This window comes from Phacochoerus africanus, chromosome 5 (genome assembly GCF_016906955.1).
Source record: "Phacochoerus africanus isolate WHEZ1 chromosome 5, ROS_Pafr_v1, whole genome shotgun sequence".
NCBI classification, from domain to species: Eukaryota; Metazoa; Chordata; class Mammalia; order Artiodactyla; family Suidae; genus Phacochoerus; species Phacochoerus africanus.
The window spans coordinates 1,516,355-1,531,667 of NC_062548.1; the positions used below are offsets into that span (position 1 = coordinate 1,516,355).

The window sequence follows — 15,313 nt, forward strand, 5'->3', positions numbered from 1 at the left end:
GTGTGCTTCCTGATAGGAGGGACTGATGCCTGCCCACTGGTAGGTGGAGCTGATTCCTATCCTTGTGATGGGTGGTGCTTTGTCTCTGGATGTGGTTAGAGGTGGCTATATGCCTGGGGGGGTCTTTAGTCCACCTGTTTACTGAGGGGTGGGGCTGTGATCCCACTTAGATTGTTGTTTGACCTTGGGCTTCTCAGGGCTGATGGGTGGGGCCAGATTTTCCCAAAATGGCTGCCTCCAGAGAAAGGCATGCTGCTGAATATTCCCAAGAGCTTTGCTTCCAGTGCCCTTCCCCCACAACAATCCACATTCACCCCTGTTTTCTCTGGAGGTTCTCCAAGAACTGCAGTCAGGTTTGACCCAGATTCCTATGGAGACTTTGCTTTGCCCTGGGAGCCAGTGCACATGAAAGTCTGTGTGCACCTTTTAAGAATCAGGTCTCCGTTTCCCCCAGTCCCATGGAGCTCCTGCACCCAGGCCCCACTGGCTTTCAATGCCAGATGTTCCAGGGGATCTTTCTCTGAGTGCCAGATCCCCATTGGTGAGGGTGTGATGTGTGGCTCAGAAATCTCACTTCTGTAGGTGAGTCTTTGCGAACCAGTTGGTTTCCAGTCTGTGGGGCTTCCCACCTGGGAGGTATGGGGTTGGTTATATCATGTAATCGCCCCTCCTACCTCTTGATGTGGCCTCCTCTTTGTCTTCTGGAGTAGGATGTCTTTTTGAAGGTTTCTGGTCCGTTTGGTTGAAGCTTGCTCAGCCTTTAGTTGTAAATTTTGTTGTTTTTATGAGAGAAGTTGAGCTCCAGTCCTTCTATTCTGCTATCTTAATCCCATCTCCCAACTCTCCCAGATTTAGGACAATACTACAAAACTACAGCAATCAAAACAGCATGTTATTGGCATAAACAACAGATACAATGTTCAATGAAACAGACTAGAGAGACCAGTCAATTAATCCTCAACAAAGGAGACATATATAATGGAGAGAAGACATTCTTTTCAGCAAGTGGTACTAGGAAAGCTGGACAGCTGCATGTCAATCAGTGAATTTGGAACACTCCACACCATACACACTCACAAAAATGACAAAATGGCGTGGTGACTTAAAAACAAGATATGACAGTGTAAAACTAGAAGAGAACATAGACAAAACATTCTGGATGTAAATTGTAACTGTTTTCTTAGATCAGCCTTCCAAAGCAAAAGAATTAAAAGAAAAAAGTAAACAAATGGAGTCAAATCTAACTTACTGACTTTTTTTTGGCCCATGCCAGGGATCAGCCTCTCACCACAGCAGCGACCCAAGCCACTACTGTGATACTACCAGATCTTAAACCCACTGCACCACAGGAGAGTTCCTAAACGTAATGGTGTTTGGACAGCAAATGAAACCATTAACAAAATAAAAAATGCAGTGTACAGAAGGGGAGAAAATATTTACAAGCAATGTGACCAACACAGGATTAGTTTCCAAAATACACAGACAGCTCATACAGCTCAATATCAGGAAAACAAACCTAATCCAATAAGTGAGCAGAAGACCTAAACAGACGTTTCTGCAAAGAAGATATATAGATCGGCAACTGGCACATGAAAAGATGCTCCATATTGCTAATTAGTAGAGAAATGCAAGTCAAAACTGCGGTGTGTTAACTGATCAGAATGGCCTCCATCTAAAAGCCGGCAAATAGTAAATGCTGGGATAAGCTGTGAGATCCTTTTGTATAGTGCAGAGAACTGTATCTAACCACTTGTGATGGAACATGGTGGAGGATAATGTGAACCAAAAAATATATATACATATATGTATAACTGGGTCGCTTTACAGCAGAAGTTGACAGAGCGTTGTAAATCAATTATAATAAAAATAATAATAAATGCTGGAAAGGCTGTGGACAAAAGGGAGCCCTCTTACACTGTTGATGGGAATGTAAATTGGTGCAGCCACTGTGGAAAACAGTATAGAGGTCCTTTAAAAAGTAAAACTAGAATTGCTGAATGATCCAGCAATCCCACCCCTGAACATGTATCAGGAAAAGATGACAATTCTAATTTGAAAAGATACTGCACCCCGATATTCATGGCAGCACTACTTAAAATAGCCAAGACATGGAAGCAACCTAAATGTCCATTGACAGAGGAATGATAAAAGATGTGGTAAATGTATACTATACAGTGGAATATTACTCAGCCATAAAAAAGAATGAAATAATGCCATTTGCAGCAACATGATTGGACCTAGAGATTATCATACTCTAAGAAGTTAAGTCAATGAAAGGCAAATATCATGTAGAATTTATTTGTGGAATTTAAAAAACTGAACTTATTCACAAAACCAAAACAGACTCACAGACATAGAAAACAAACTTCGCAAACTTAACAAACTTATGGTTACCACATGGGAAAGTAGGGGGAGATAGAAATTAATTAAGAGTTTAGGATAAATAGATACACTACTGTATATGTAATAGATAGACAACATGCACCTACTGTATAGCACAGGGAACTATACTTAATAACTTGTAATGCTAAACTATATGGGAAAAGAATCTGAAAAAGTATATATATGTATGTGTATATATGTGTGTATATATCTTAGTCACTTTGGTGTATACTTGAAACTAACATAACATTGTAAATTAACTATATTTCAATTAAGTTTTGTAAAAAATCAAAAACCTAAACATAAGAGCTCAAGGTATTAAAAAAACCCTTAGAACAAAATATAGGGGGAGATCTTCATGATATTGGATTTGATAATGACTTCTTGGTTATGACTCCAAAGTGCAGGAACAAAAGAAAAAATAGATAAATTGGACTTCAATATTTAAAACTTTTGTGCATCAAAAGACAGAATGAAAAGTCATCCTATAGAATAGGAGAAACTACTTGCAAATCATGTATCTAATAAGGGACTAGTATCCAGAATTATATAGAAGTCCTAAAACTGAACAACCAAAAACAAATAACCCTATTCAGAAATGGACAAAAGACTTGAATAGAAGTCTTTCTATTCTAATTCTCTCAAAAAGATACAGATATGAAATAACCAATGAAATGATGTTCAACAATATTAACTATTAGGAAAATGCAAAACCAAAGTGAGATACAACTGCATATCCATTAGGATGGCTGTCATCAGAAAGAAATTATGAGTATTGGCAGGGATGTGGAGATACTGGAACCCTAGTGTATTGCTGGTGGTGTAAGTGGTACAGCTACAATTGAAAACAGTATGGTGGTTTCTCGAACAATTAAAAGTAGAATTACCATGTGATCCAGCAGGTTCACTTCTGGGTGTATACCAAAAGAAGTGAAAGCAGAGACTTGAGCAGATATTTCTATACCCATATGTTTTTTAATTTTTTATTATCGTTGATTTACATTGTCCTGTCAATTTCTGCTGTACAGCAAAGTATATACATCTATACACACTCTCATATTATCTTTCATCATGTCCCATCACAAATGATTGGACATAGTTCCCTGTGCTGTATAGCAGGACCTCATTACTTATGTAAATGTAGCAGTTACATATGGTATCTTTCTCTTTCTGACTTCACTTAGTATGAGAATCTCTAGTTTCATCCATGTTACAGCAAATGGCATTATTTTGCTCTTTTTTATGCTTGAGTAGTATTCCATTGTATATAGGTACCACATCTTTTTTTTTTGGCTTTTGTCTTTTTTTGAGGGCTGCACCCACAGCAAATGGAGATTCCCAGGCTAGGGTCCAATCAGAGCTGAAGCTGCTGGCCTACACCACAGCCACAGCAACACAAGATCTGAGCCACGTCTGCGACCTACACTACAGCTCACAGCAGTGCTGGTTCCTTAACTGAGTGAGGCCAGTGATCGAACCTGCAATCTCATGGTTCCTAGTCGGATTTGTTAACCACTGAGCCACGACAGGAACTCCTATACTACATCTTCTTAATCCATTCATCTCTCAGTGGACATTTAGGTTGTTTCCATGTCTTGGCTGTTGTGAACAGTGCTTCAGGGTGCATAGGGTGCATGTAATCTTTTTTGTGTGTGCCTTTTTTTTTTGCTTTTTAGGCCCGCACCTGTGGCACATAGAGGTTCCCAGGCTAGGTGTCAAATAACTGCAGCTGCTGGCCTGTGCCACAGCCACAGCAACACTGGGATCCAAGCCACCTCTGTGACCTACACCACAGCTCATGGCAACAGTGGATCCTTAATGCCCTGAGCAAGGCCAGGGATTGAAGCCGTGTCTCATGGATACTAATCAGATTTGTTACCACTGAGCCACAACGGGAACTCCACATGTATCTTTTTGAATGATATATGCTTGGATATATGCCCAGGAGTGGGAATTGCTGGATCATATGGTAGTTCTATATTTAGTTTCCTGAGGAACCTCCATACTGTTTTCCAAAGTGATTGTACCAATTTACATCCCCATCAAGAGTGCAGGAGGTTTCCCTTTTCTCCACACTCCCTCCAGCATTTGCTATTTGTAATCTTATTAATGATAGCCATTCTGACCAGTGTGAGGTGGTACCTCCTTGTAGTTTTGATTTGCATATCTCTAATGATTAGTGATGTTGATCATTTTTTCATGTGCCTGTTGGCCATCCATACGTCTTCTCTGGAGAAACGTCTGTTTAGGTCTTCTGCCCACTTTTCAATTGGGTTGTTTGTTTTTTTGCTGTTGAGTTGTTTGTATATTTTGGAGATTAAGTGCTTGTCAGTTGCATCATTTGCAGCTATTTTCTCCCATTCTGTAGGATGTCTTTTCAGTTTTTTTTTTTTTTTTTTTGGTTTCCTTTGCTGTGTAAAAGTTTGTAAGTTTGATTAGGTCCCACTGGTTTATTTTTGTTTCTATTTGCATTGCCTCAGGTGACTGACTTAAGAAAACATGTGTACAGTTGATGTCAAAGAATGTTTTGCCTGTGTTCTTTTCTAGGAGTTTTATGGTATCTTATATTTAAGTCTTTAAGCCATTTTGTGTTTATTTTTGTGCATGGTGTGAGAGCATATTCTGGTTTCATTGATTTACATGCAGCTATCTAGCTTTCCCAACACCAATTGCCTAAGAGACTTTTTCCCATTTTATATCCTTGCCTCTTTTGTCAAAGATTAATTGACCATAAGTGTCTGAGTTTCTTTCTGGGTTCTCTGTTCTGTTCCATTGGTCCATATGATGGTTTTTGTACTGGTACCACACTGTCTTAATTACTGTAGCTTTACAGTATTGTTTGAAGTCTGGGAGAGTTATGCCTCCTGCTTTGCTTTTTTCCCCCCTCAGGATTGCCTTGGCAATTCTGGGTCTTTTGTGGTTCCATATAAAATTTTGAATTGTTTGTTCTAGTTCTGTGAAAAATGTCAGGGGTAATTTGATAGGGATTGCATTATGTATGTAGATTGCTTTGTATATACCCATATTTATAGCAGCATTTACAGTAACCAAAAGTTGGAAACAACCTGAATGTCCATGAATAGATTGATGGATAAAATGTGGTATGTGTATGCAAAGAGATATTCAGACTTAGGAAATAAATTCTGACACATGCTACAAGATCAATGAACTTTGAAGACATTATACTAAGTGGAATAAACTAGTCACAAAAAGATAAAAATAATTATATGGTTTCACTTATATGAGGTACCTAGAATAGTGAAGTTCATAGAGACAGAACGTACAGTAATGTGGGTCTAATTATTCCTTAGTTGTTGGATATTTAGTCTACGATCAGTTATTTCATTTAAAAATAAGACATCATCTATCTTCAGGACCAGAACCTTTTTATTGCTGTCTTTTCCTTCAGTAAACTCCTAGGGATAATGTGACTAGTGAGCAAAATTAATTTTCAAAGCTCATATTTTTATTTACTTGAGTCTTTACATGTTTGGACAACCAGTTATAAAGAAGCTGAAAGGAATATTTTTTAGCAACTCAGCAAGGGTTTTTTCTGAGACCAGCAAGGAATAGGAAAAAAAAAACGATGCCTTATCTTGAGACAAATACCATATGATATCGCTTATATCTGGAATCTAGTATGCAGCACAAATGAACTTTTCCACAGAAAAGAAAATCATGGAATTGGAAAATAGCCGAGGGGGAGGGAGAGGGAGGGGGGTGGATTGGGAGCTTGGAGTTAATAGATGCAAACTATTGCTTTTGGAATAGATTAGCAATGAGATCCTGCTGTGTAGCACTGGAAACTATATCTAGTCACTTAGGACAGAGCATGATAATGTGAGAAAAAAGATTATATACCTGTATGTGTAACTTGGTCCCTATGCTGTACAGTAGGAAAAAAGTTGTATTGGGGACATAACAATAAAAAAAAAAAAGAAAATTATGAGAAGTCCAAAGTAAAAAGGGAAGATGTTAGCTGTGCTGCTTAGAAAAAAACAGGAAACTCATTTACAATATGACTAAAAATATGTAGGACATCTACTTGCTGTGGACAGATATTGGAAGGAAATTGAGTTTAGGGCTGGGACGGAAGGTCCTCTTTCCAAGTATAAAGCCATTTGGCATAAATAAAAACTAATTTTTAAAAAATGGATTTGGCTATGCATTGGGCATTTTGCCAAGGACTAGAAGGCACATGAGACAGTGAGGTTGACATTTCTAATTTGTCTGTGGGGAATGGAGGCCTCTGCGCAAGTCTGTTGTGCCCTTCAGCTCCAAATCAGCACCAGACCAACACCAGGTGTGTACCAGCACCACTGGGTGTCCCAAGCAAGCAATTTGCTGAGAGGGGCTGCTGTCACCTTTTGGACTTCTGTTTGCCTTAGGCTCCACTTTCCTAACGACCCGGATTCAGCATTCCTGACTGTCTAGTAACTGAATCTGCTCGGTGGTTGCATATTTATTTGAGGCCAGCCCAGTTCTTAAGATTTAACAGCAGAAATTATTCTTGAGATGATACTGCCTGGTCCTTCCCTTCCTCAGTTTGGTCCAGGCAGGTCCTGTCGTCATCATGTTCATTCTTATTTTTAGAACCATCAATAGCAGAGTCACTTGGACTCGCCTCTCTGGATGTCCTTAGAGCTGCATAGATCAGGCATTGCCCACTCGCTGGTTGAGACCTCTTAGTTGCCACCTTACATGCCATTCATCTTGAACGGAACTTGCCAGAATGGAGTTTGCTCACGCATCTTCTCATAGATGCCCATGTTAATCAGCTTCAGTTATCTCACTGCTGCTTACTTAGACTCAAAATCTCAGCACCCCGGGCTCTACTCATGCATTCACTGTCTGCAGGCCTCCAGTCCTTGACCTCTGGGCTTGTCTTTGCAGGGGGTATTAACAGAGACTTCCTGTTCCCAAGGTAGACTTGCACCCTTCAGTTGGAACAGTTAGGGCCTCCTGCCATCAGGTTCCAACTTGCCTTCCATAGCACATCTACTCTTTCCTCTCCTGTGAAACTCCATGGAAGCTGTGTCTTCTGGATTGAATGCATTACAAGAAATTATTTCCATTGCTATATACAAAGTAACAAGAGCAGAATGCTACATTCACAGGATTTGGGGCACCAAATTGAGCTGCTCTGTCTTATTTGACAGAGTACTTCCAATTGGGGAGATGGATGTGTTTTAAAAGGAGCATGCTTTAAAGCATTGATTGTTAAAACAGAACAAAACAAAGACAAACCTATCTGTGACAGTAAATTTCCATCTGCACATGGCTGAAATACAGTTTGGAGAGACATGGGGGTGGGGTTAGGGTGAATGATTGACATTAATAAGGGAGGAGGCAGACAATTGGTGGTTGTTGTAGTTTCTGTGTTCTTTATATTTTTTGTCCTCAAGTTGCAACCTCCCCCTCATCCACAGCCTTTAAAAAATGTGATACTTAGTAAATTTTCTTCCTTTGCCTCTGCCAAGACTTTACTGAAGCTTTTCTTTTCCCCATAGTCAGCAACAAAAGGCACAGAATTGTGTCTTTTGAGTTTCTGAGAGCTGTGGTTATGACTGCTATATCCAATAAAGGCATAACCAAGAATCGGGTTTTCACATTCTGAAAACAAAAATATGAAAATAAATGTCTTTTGATTAATATATCAGCCCTACACATGTCTTTTGTTCCATCCAGGTATTCCTTTAATAGTTCTATAAAGAAAATATAGGGATTTTTTTTTTTGGTTTTGAAAAATTAAATGGTGCTTTAATAATGTTAAAGGTATCTAGTATATCCCATTATTACAATTAACTTTTTATCTGCCCTGTTCCAGAGAGGAATAGAAAGAATTTTTTTCAAAACATTCAGAGAATTAATATGAAAGGGCTAACAAAATTTAAACCTTTTAATATATGTATATTTACATCAAAAAAGACATTTTTCTAAATTCATTGCAGTATTTTAGATGTAATTCTTTGAGCAGTCAGAGCTTTTAAATGTGTTTGAGAAGTGAAATAGAGTAGTCACATTTTCGGTATACTCTATTTAAAATACATGTTATTCTTGTTTATATTTGAACAATGTGTTAAAAACAGAATCCATTCATAGGAGATTTTGCTTGTGCAGATCTGAGTGGGAATCAGTAGTTTCTTTGTTTGTCACTATGGAAACAAGTCAGCCTATCCCAAATGTCGGTTAGATCACGCAGAGTGATGCTCACGTCTCAGTGTAACTTCATGGAGCAGGCTGGCGCTGACATCTCCTCGCCTCCAGCTCTTCCCTCCTGGAAGCCCACTACCATGCAGGATCCACCCCGGAGGCTCTCTGCTGTGCCGTTCCTCAGCTCCTTTTTCCAGGGCCGACGACACTCTGCCTCCGACCCCATAGTGCGGCTGCAACAGGGGCGGCACAGTTCTGCTGGCAAGATGCTGTCCTCGTCCTCTCTCCAGGTGATGGTGGCGGTGTCCTCTGTCAGCTGTGCTGAGAGAAACCCAACTTACCCTGGAAAAAGTAAAGCTCCTTCTCTTCTTAAAGATTGCTGCACCTTCGAGTTTAAATATAAAAACTATGAAGGAACTATGTTGTGTTTGTGTTTTTTAAGATTTTGACAATTAATTTTTCGTTATACTTTTTATTATCTGTTATGCTAAGAGTTTCAGTGGACATGTAATTTGAGATAAAAATTGTTTTGTGTTTTTTTGTTTAAAATGTAGTTTTTGCACAAAACTGTTTCTCTTGAAGAAGTTCCTTTTCATTACCAGTATGACACGTGGAGATTATTGTGTGCAAAAAGCCTTTTCTATAGTAAGGAACGGTGCACTTATATGAAAGAGAAACAGTTTTATTCCTGACAAAATGAAGGGGATTTAGCACCAGCTTGTCATCTGCAGTCTTAAGAGAAAACGGAAGCTCTTTCTCATGTTACTATGCCATTTGGAGATTAGAATTTTGAGTCTTCCCTTTGTATGTTCTAGGAAATTCAGGACGTCCAACACCAAAGTATACAAAAGTTGGAGAGCGTTTACGGCATGTCATTCCTGGACATATGGCCTGTTCCATGGCATGTGGTGGCAAAGCTTGCAAGTATGAAAATGCAGCCCGCTGGAGTGAGCAGGAGCAAGCTATTAAGGGGGTTTACTCATCCTGGTAAGTGATTTTATCAGTCTTTGGTAGTTCCCACTTACTTCTAAGCAGCAAAAGGTCATGGGCATGTAGATGATGCCAGGAGGTGGCAGGCTGTAGAAGAAGAAATACAGGGTTTTGAAGTCAGAGGCCTCACCTCCCTGGCTTTGCCACTTGACAAGCTGTGTGATCCTGGCCTCCTCACACAGGCACTCTAAACAACAGGTTCCTCATCTATAAAATGGGAATAATACAACCACACTTACAGGGGTTTTTTTCAATTAAGTGAAAAGCTATATGTATGTAAAGTATCTTAAAGAAATGGAAACCAGCTCTTAAATTTCAGAAATTTCTAGCAATAAATAAAATGTTCAGCTATAAATTTGAGAAAACGTGAGGTGCATATGTAGGTTTTCAGTTTCATACAGGTAAGCTTTAGCCTCATTTTTATTTTGTTCTTGTATTCTCTATTGAAGGACACATATTCATACAAATACATATACTTCCAGTGTGCCTCAAGAGAAGACAGTACAAATTGTCAGTTTAGTAGATGATATTAGATGCTTACATTGTTTATGGCATGTAATTCATTCATTGTTGAGTCATACTGCTTTTATTATTAATAGTAAATCAAGTATACCTTTTTGATGTAGTAATATCTCTGAAAAATTCTTATGTTCAAACCAAGTCACATTTGAAATGCACTAAGGGGAATTCACTGTTTAAAGAATTCTGCTGGTGAATCATTTTATACAGCAAGAATCTATTTACAAATTAGGTATTTGTCAACCAGCTTATCTAACTTGCAACCCTGTATTTTTTTATATTGGATTTGCTTGGTATTTATATAAAGATACAGTCTGAGGTCCACTGTCACTATTGTTCTCCGAGTGTGTCACTATCTTTCTTAAAGAATGTTGTAGAGGAGTTCCTGTCGTGGCTCAGTGGTGGACGAATCTGACTAGGAACCATGAGGTTGTGGGTTCGATCCCTGGCCTTGCTCAGTGGGTTAAGGATCCAGTGTCACCTCGAGCTGTGGTGTAGGCCGTGGACGCAGCTCGGATCTGTCATTGCTGTGGCTCTGTTGTAGGCCGGTGGCTACAGCTCCGATTAGACCCCTAGACTGGGAACCTCCATGTGCTGCAGGTGTGTCCTAAAAAAAAAAAAAAAGAATGTTATGGAAAAGCAAACACTCTTCCTGAGCTTGGTCAGACAAGTAAATTCCTAGTAATGCAGCTTAAGTTTTGTCTTATTGTTGACTACACCATCTGAATTTTTTTTCACCTCTGCTGCTTTCATATAGTATCTCTTCTTATACTAGATGCTGTTATATTTGGGGGATCCCAAACCTTTAGGGATTCTGTTAAATTTTAGACATTGCCCCAAGCAGGAGGAGCAGTATCTTTCTGACCTGCTTATCTAATGTATCTGTTAGTCCTCTCAAGTTCTTGTGACCCACAACTTCTAATAGTCCACTTTGCGTGTCTTTTACCAGGCCACTGATGAGAAATTTGATTAGAACAGAATGAAGCCAGAGCCCTAATGAGAGTGACAGTCATTTATTGGGCGTTTATGCATTTGTACACTCAGTGAATCCATTTGGCTATAGGCCAGGCATGGTGTTAGACACTTTCAAATTATTGCCTTCATAAGACTCTTTAAATAGGCATTGTTAATGTCATTTTGTTGATGAAAGAATTGAGGTTCAGAGAGACCAAGTAATTTGCTACACAGCTGGGAAATAGAAAAGCCAGCATTTGAAACCAGGCCTGACTGACTCCAAAGCCCATTGCTAAATTACAGTAACTCAGCATTTATTCATAACCACATGCCAGGATTTGTGCCGAAGACTTTACATTCACATCATGTGGAATTCTCACACCAACCCTGTGAGGCAGACATTATTATTATCACCACTCAATGGATTAGGTAACTGAGGTACAGGTAGCTGAGTAACTAAAAATACCTCCTCACTGGCACTCTGCATTTAGTCAGCAATCTTTGAATAACTCTTCCAGGATGTTACCTTTGCTGCCAGTTTAGGTTTCTCTATCACAGCCACTAGAGTATCAGAAGTGTCCTTGAAAATACTTTACGAGAACCCATAAATACATTATGTCCAGGAATTTAAGATGTTGGGGTTTCTTAGATCCCTAATCATAATGTAAACTTGAAGCCAGATTTGTATAAGGAGATTCTTACAGAGTTGTTGAAGTCATAGAAAAAGTAAGGACTTGAAATCTTGCATTCCCCATCCTTAGAGCTGGAGCACTCTTGATTTTGTGCATCTCACCAATGCCTCCTTCCGCCTGTAGGGTCACTGATAATATCCTAGCCATGGCACGCCCATCCACTGAGCTCCTTGAGAAGTATTGCATCATTGAGCAGTTCCAAAGGTAAGCTTTGAACCGTGCACACACCTTGATAAGCCAGCCCGTGTTTTCTCTTCCATTGCTTTTGACTTCGCATGAAAACATGCTTTCATTTTACCAATAGGAGTGTGAAGGCCTTATTTCAGATAAGATAATTCAGGTTTTAAGAGTACCTAATAATGATTATTAATGCCAAAAATGATTAATTTTTTTTTAGTACTCCCTCCCAATGTGATTCATTTTTTTTTTCTTTTCCTTTAAGCCATGGTATAAAAAGTATCATCAACCTGCAGCGTCCTGGTGAGCATGCCAGCTGTGGGAATCCTCTGGAACAAAAAAGTGGCTTCACATACCTTCCTGAAGCTTTCATGGAGGCTGGCAGTAAGTCCTTCCATCTGCCTCTCCATGAGTTACCAAGGACAGAACTCAGAAACTTTTTGTCTGCTCAGCTCTTAGGTTAAAAAAAGTGATACCATTGTGGTGCAACAGAAATGAATCCAACTAGTATCCATGAGGATACAGGTTCCATCCCTGGCCTCACTCGGTGGGTTGAGGATCCAGCGTTGCCGTGAGCTGTGAGCAGACATGGCTGGGATGCCCTGTTGCTGTGGCTGTGGTGTAGGCCGGCAGCTATAGCTCCGATTTGACCCCTAGCCTGGGAACTTCTATTTGCCAAGGGTGTGGCCCTAAAAAGAAAAAGTGATGGAAATAAACAGTTACTGCATAGTAGTAGGGCTTCTAAAAAGTGAAGATGAGGAGTTCCTGTCATGGCGCAGTGGTTAACGAATCCGACTAGGAACCATGAGGTTGCGGGTTCGATCTCTGCCCTTGCTCAGTGGGTCAAGGTTCCGGCGTTGCTGTGAGCTGTGGTGTAGGTCGCAGACATGGCTCGGATCCTGCATTGCTGTGGCTCTGGCATAGGCTGGCAGCTACAGCTCCGATTCGACCCCTAGCCTGGGAACCTCTGTATGCCGCAGGAGCGGCCCAAGAAATGGCAAAAAGACAAAAAAAAAAAAAGTGAAGATGAGCAAACTTTGACTTTAAGTAACGCTACCATTCTTTACTGGTATAGCTATTGAAAGTACAGGATTTCTTTTTTCCTGTGAGGGGGAACTTGAGAGGAGACCTTGTAGAAATAATGCTTATATAATTAACATAAATAGTATGCCAGAATGTCATCTCATTTAATCCTTAAGGCAGTCGTGTAATATAGTTGTCCTGCTTCACATATGAGGCCACACAAGCTGAGCAAGTTCTGACTTACCCAAGATCACATGGAGTAAACATGGCCGAAGGATGGGAACCCAGGACTCTCATGCTTTTACCTACTGTGCAGCTGTGCCCCTGGGTAGGATGCAGAGATTCTGAATGTGATAATCCCAGAAGCCCCTCAGTCACAGGAGTGTTAGAGTAGAATCAATTGAATAGGTGTCATTCACACCAGACTGAAAGGATCAATGTGTTTCACTCTTTTTGGGGGATGGGGGGCACTCCCATGGCATGTGGAAGTTCCTGAGCCAGAGAGCAAAGCCATGCCACAGCAGCAACCCAAGCCATAGCAGTGACAATGCCAGATCCCTAACCCACTGAGCCACCACAGAACTGCCAGATTATTCCACTGTTAGAACATGTTTATAAAACGTTTATATCTAGGGTTTGTTGTTGTTGTTTTGTGTGTGTGTGTATTTTATTTCTTTTTCTTTTTTTTTTCTTTTTTTGCTTTTCAGGGCTGCACCCGAGACATACGGAAGTTCCCATGTAGGGGTCCAGTCGGAGCTACAGCTGCCGGCCTACACCACAGCCACAGCCACAGCAACGGAGCAATGGTGGGATCTGAGCTGCGTCTGCAAGCTACATCACAGCTCACGGCAACACCAGATCCTTAACCCATCGAACCCGCATCCTCATGAATCCTAGTCAGATTCCTTTTTGCTGCGCCATGACGGGAACTCCAGTATCTAGCTTTTTTATGTTATAGAAATATGTACATACTGCCTTATGCCATTTATCAGTCTCCTGGACATATTTCTATGCTTAAACAGGGCTGTGTGCTTTTCCTCTGTGGTTGAATAATTTGGGCATAGATCATTGACTTTAATTTGCAATCCTGTTTTTCCTTAATGCTTTCTGGCTGAGTTTCAGCAAGAAATATAAATAGTATAGAATGTACTTTGTAAGAAATGTTAGTAGTAATCTTAGTAGAAATGTAAAAGTCCTATTATTTCAGGCCTACGCATCCAGTGAGATGTTTTATACTTCTCATGAATTCACTCACTGTCTTCAAATATTTTTGCAGATATTTCTCCTGTATGTTGATTTTTCTTCTTCTTCTCTTTCTCATTGTCAAGTTTATTTCTACAATTTCGGATGGAAGGATTATGGTGTAGCATCCCTTACCGCCATCTTAGATATGGTAAAAGTGATGACATTTGCTTTACAAGAAGGAAAAGTAGCTGTCCATTGTCATGCAGGTCTTGGTCGAACAGGTAAATGCTCGGAGGTGGTGGTTTTATTATCTTTTGGCATATATATATATATATATATAAAATTCTAAGCTTTGGAGTCAAATGGAACAAGTCAATAAAAGATACTTGAGGAGTTCCCATCATGGTGTGGTGGTTAACAAATCCGACTAGGAACCATGAGGTTGCAGGTTCGATTCCTGGCCTCGCTCAGTGGGTTAACGATCCGGCATTGCCATGAGCTGTGGTGTAGGTCGCAGACGCAGTCAAAAAGAAAAGTCAAAAAAACCAAAAAAAAAAAAAGATACCTGAAATATGTTAGTTTCTGTAACCATATATTCATGAGAATTGTTTTGGGGGGTTTTTTTGTTTTGTTTTTTTACATTTTCAGGGCTCACCTGTGGCATACGGAAGTTCCCAGGCTAGGGAACAAATAAGAGCTGCAGCTGACGGCCTACACACAGCCACAGCAACTCGGGGTCTGAGCCATGTTTGGACCTACACCACAGCTCATGGCAACACCACAGCTCATGGCAACACCACAGTTCATGGCCAGAGATCGAATCTGTAGCCTTGTGGATACTGGTTGGATTCTTAATGCCGAGCCACAGTGGGAACTCCCATAAGAGTATTTTTGAATGACTTAGGGTTAAAACCTCATCATATTGAGTAATAAATAGGTGGATTTCCACAGTTAGCTAAATGACCTTTCTGATATTATTCTTTGAAGGAAATAAATCATCATTTTGTTTTTAAAACATAATTTTTTAAATGTAATTTTCCTTAACCAAAATATAGTGAAAATAGCAAGCAGTGCTTCACCTAGTATCTTTTTAAATCTTTAGCAACAATGTAAGTTTTGAAGGAAGTTAATCTGCTACATCAAGTAAGTAGCAGGGCTGTGATTAAAATCTATAGCCGTAGGGATTTTGTTTGTAAAGGAGAGTCTTATCTATGTGTAGAATTCTATATAAAAAATCA

General features: G+C 39.9%; 1 protein-coding gene across 4 annotated transcripts in view; it reads left to right on the forward strand.

The window, feature by feature from the left end:
• Nucleotides 1–15,313, forward strand: part of PTPDC1 (protein tyrosine phosphatase domain containing 1) — a 95,886-nt gene that overhangs the window by 63,081 nt on the left and 17,492 nt on the right. Inside the window, exons 1-5 of one of the 4 annotated variants that reach the window (XM_047779342.1) lie at nt 8,398–8,886; nt 9,351–9,522; nt 11,814–11,894; nt 12,133–12,251; nt 14,219–14,356. In XM_047779342.1, the coding sequence (XP_047635298.1) occupies nt 8,565–8,886; nt 9,351–9,522; nt 11,814–11,894; nt 12,133–12,251; nt 14,219–14,356 (832 nt within the window). In that variant the 5' untranslated portion in view covers nt 8,398–8,564. Of the gene's footprint in view, nt 1–8,397; nt 8,887–9,350; nt 9,523–11,813; nt 11,895–12,132; nt 12,252–14,218; nt 14,357–15,313 lie in introns of those variants that run through there. The other 3 variants (XM_047779338.1, XM_047779341.1, XM_047779339.1) reach the window with 3 other exon arrangements.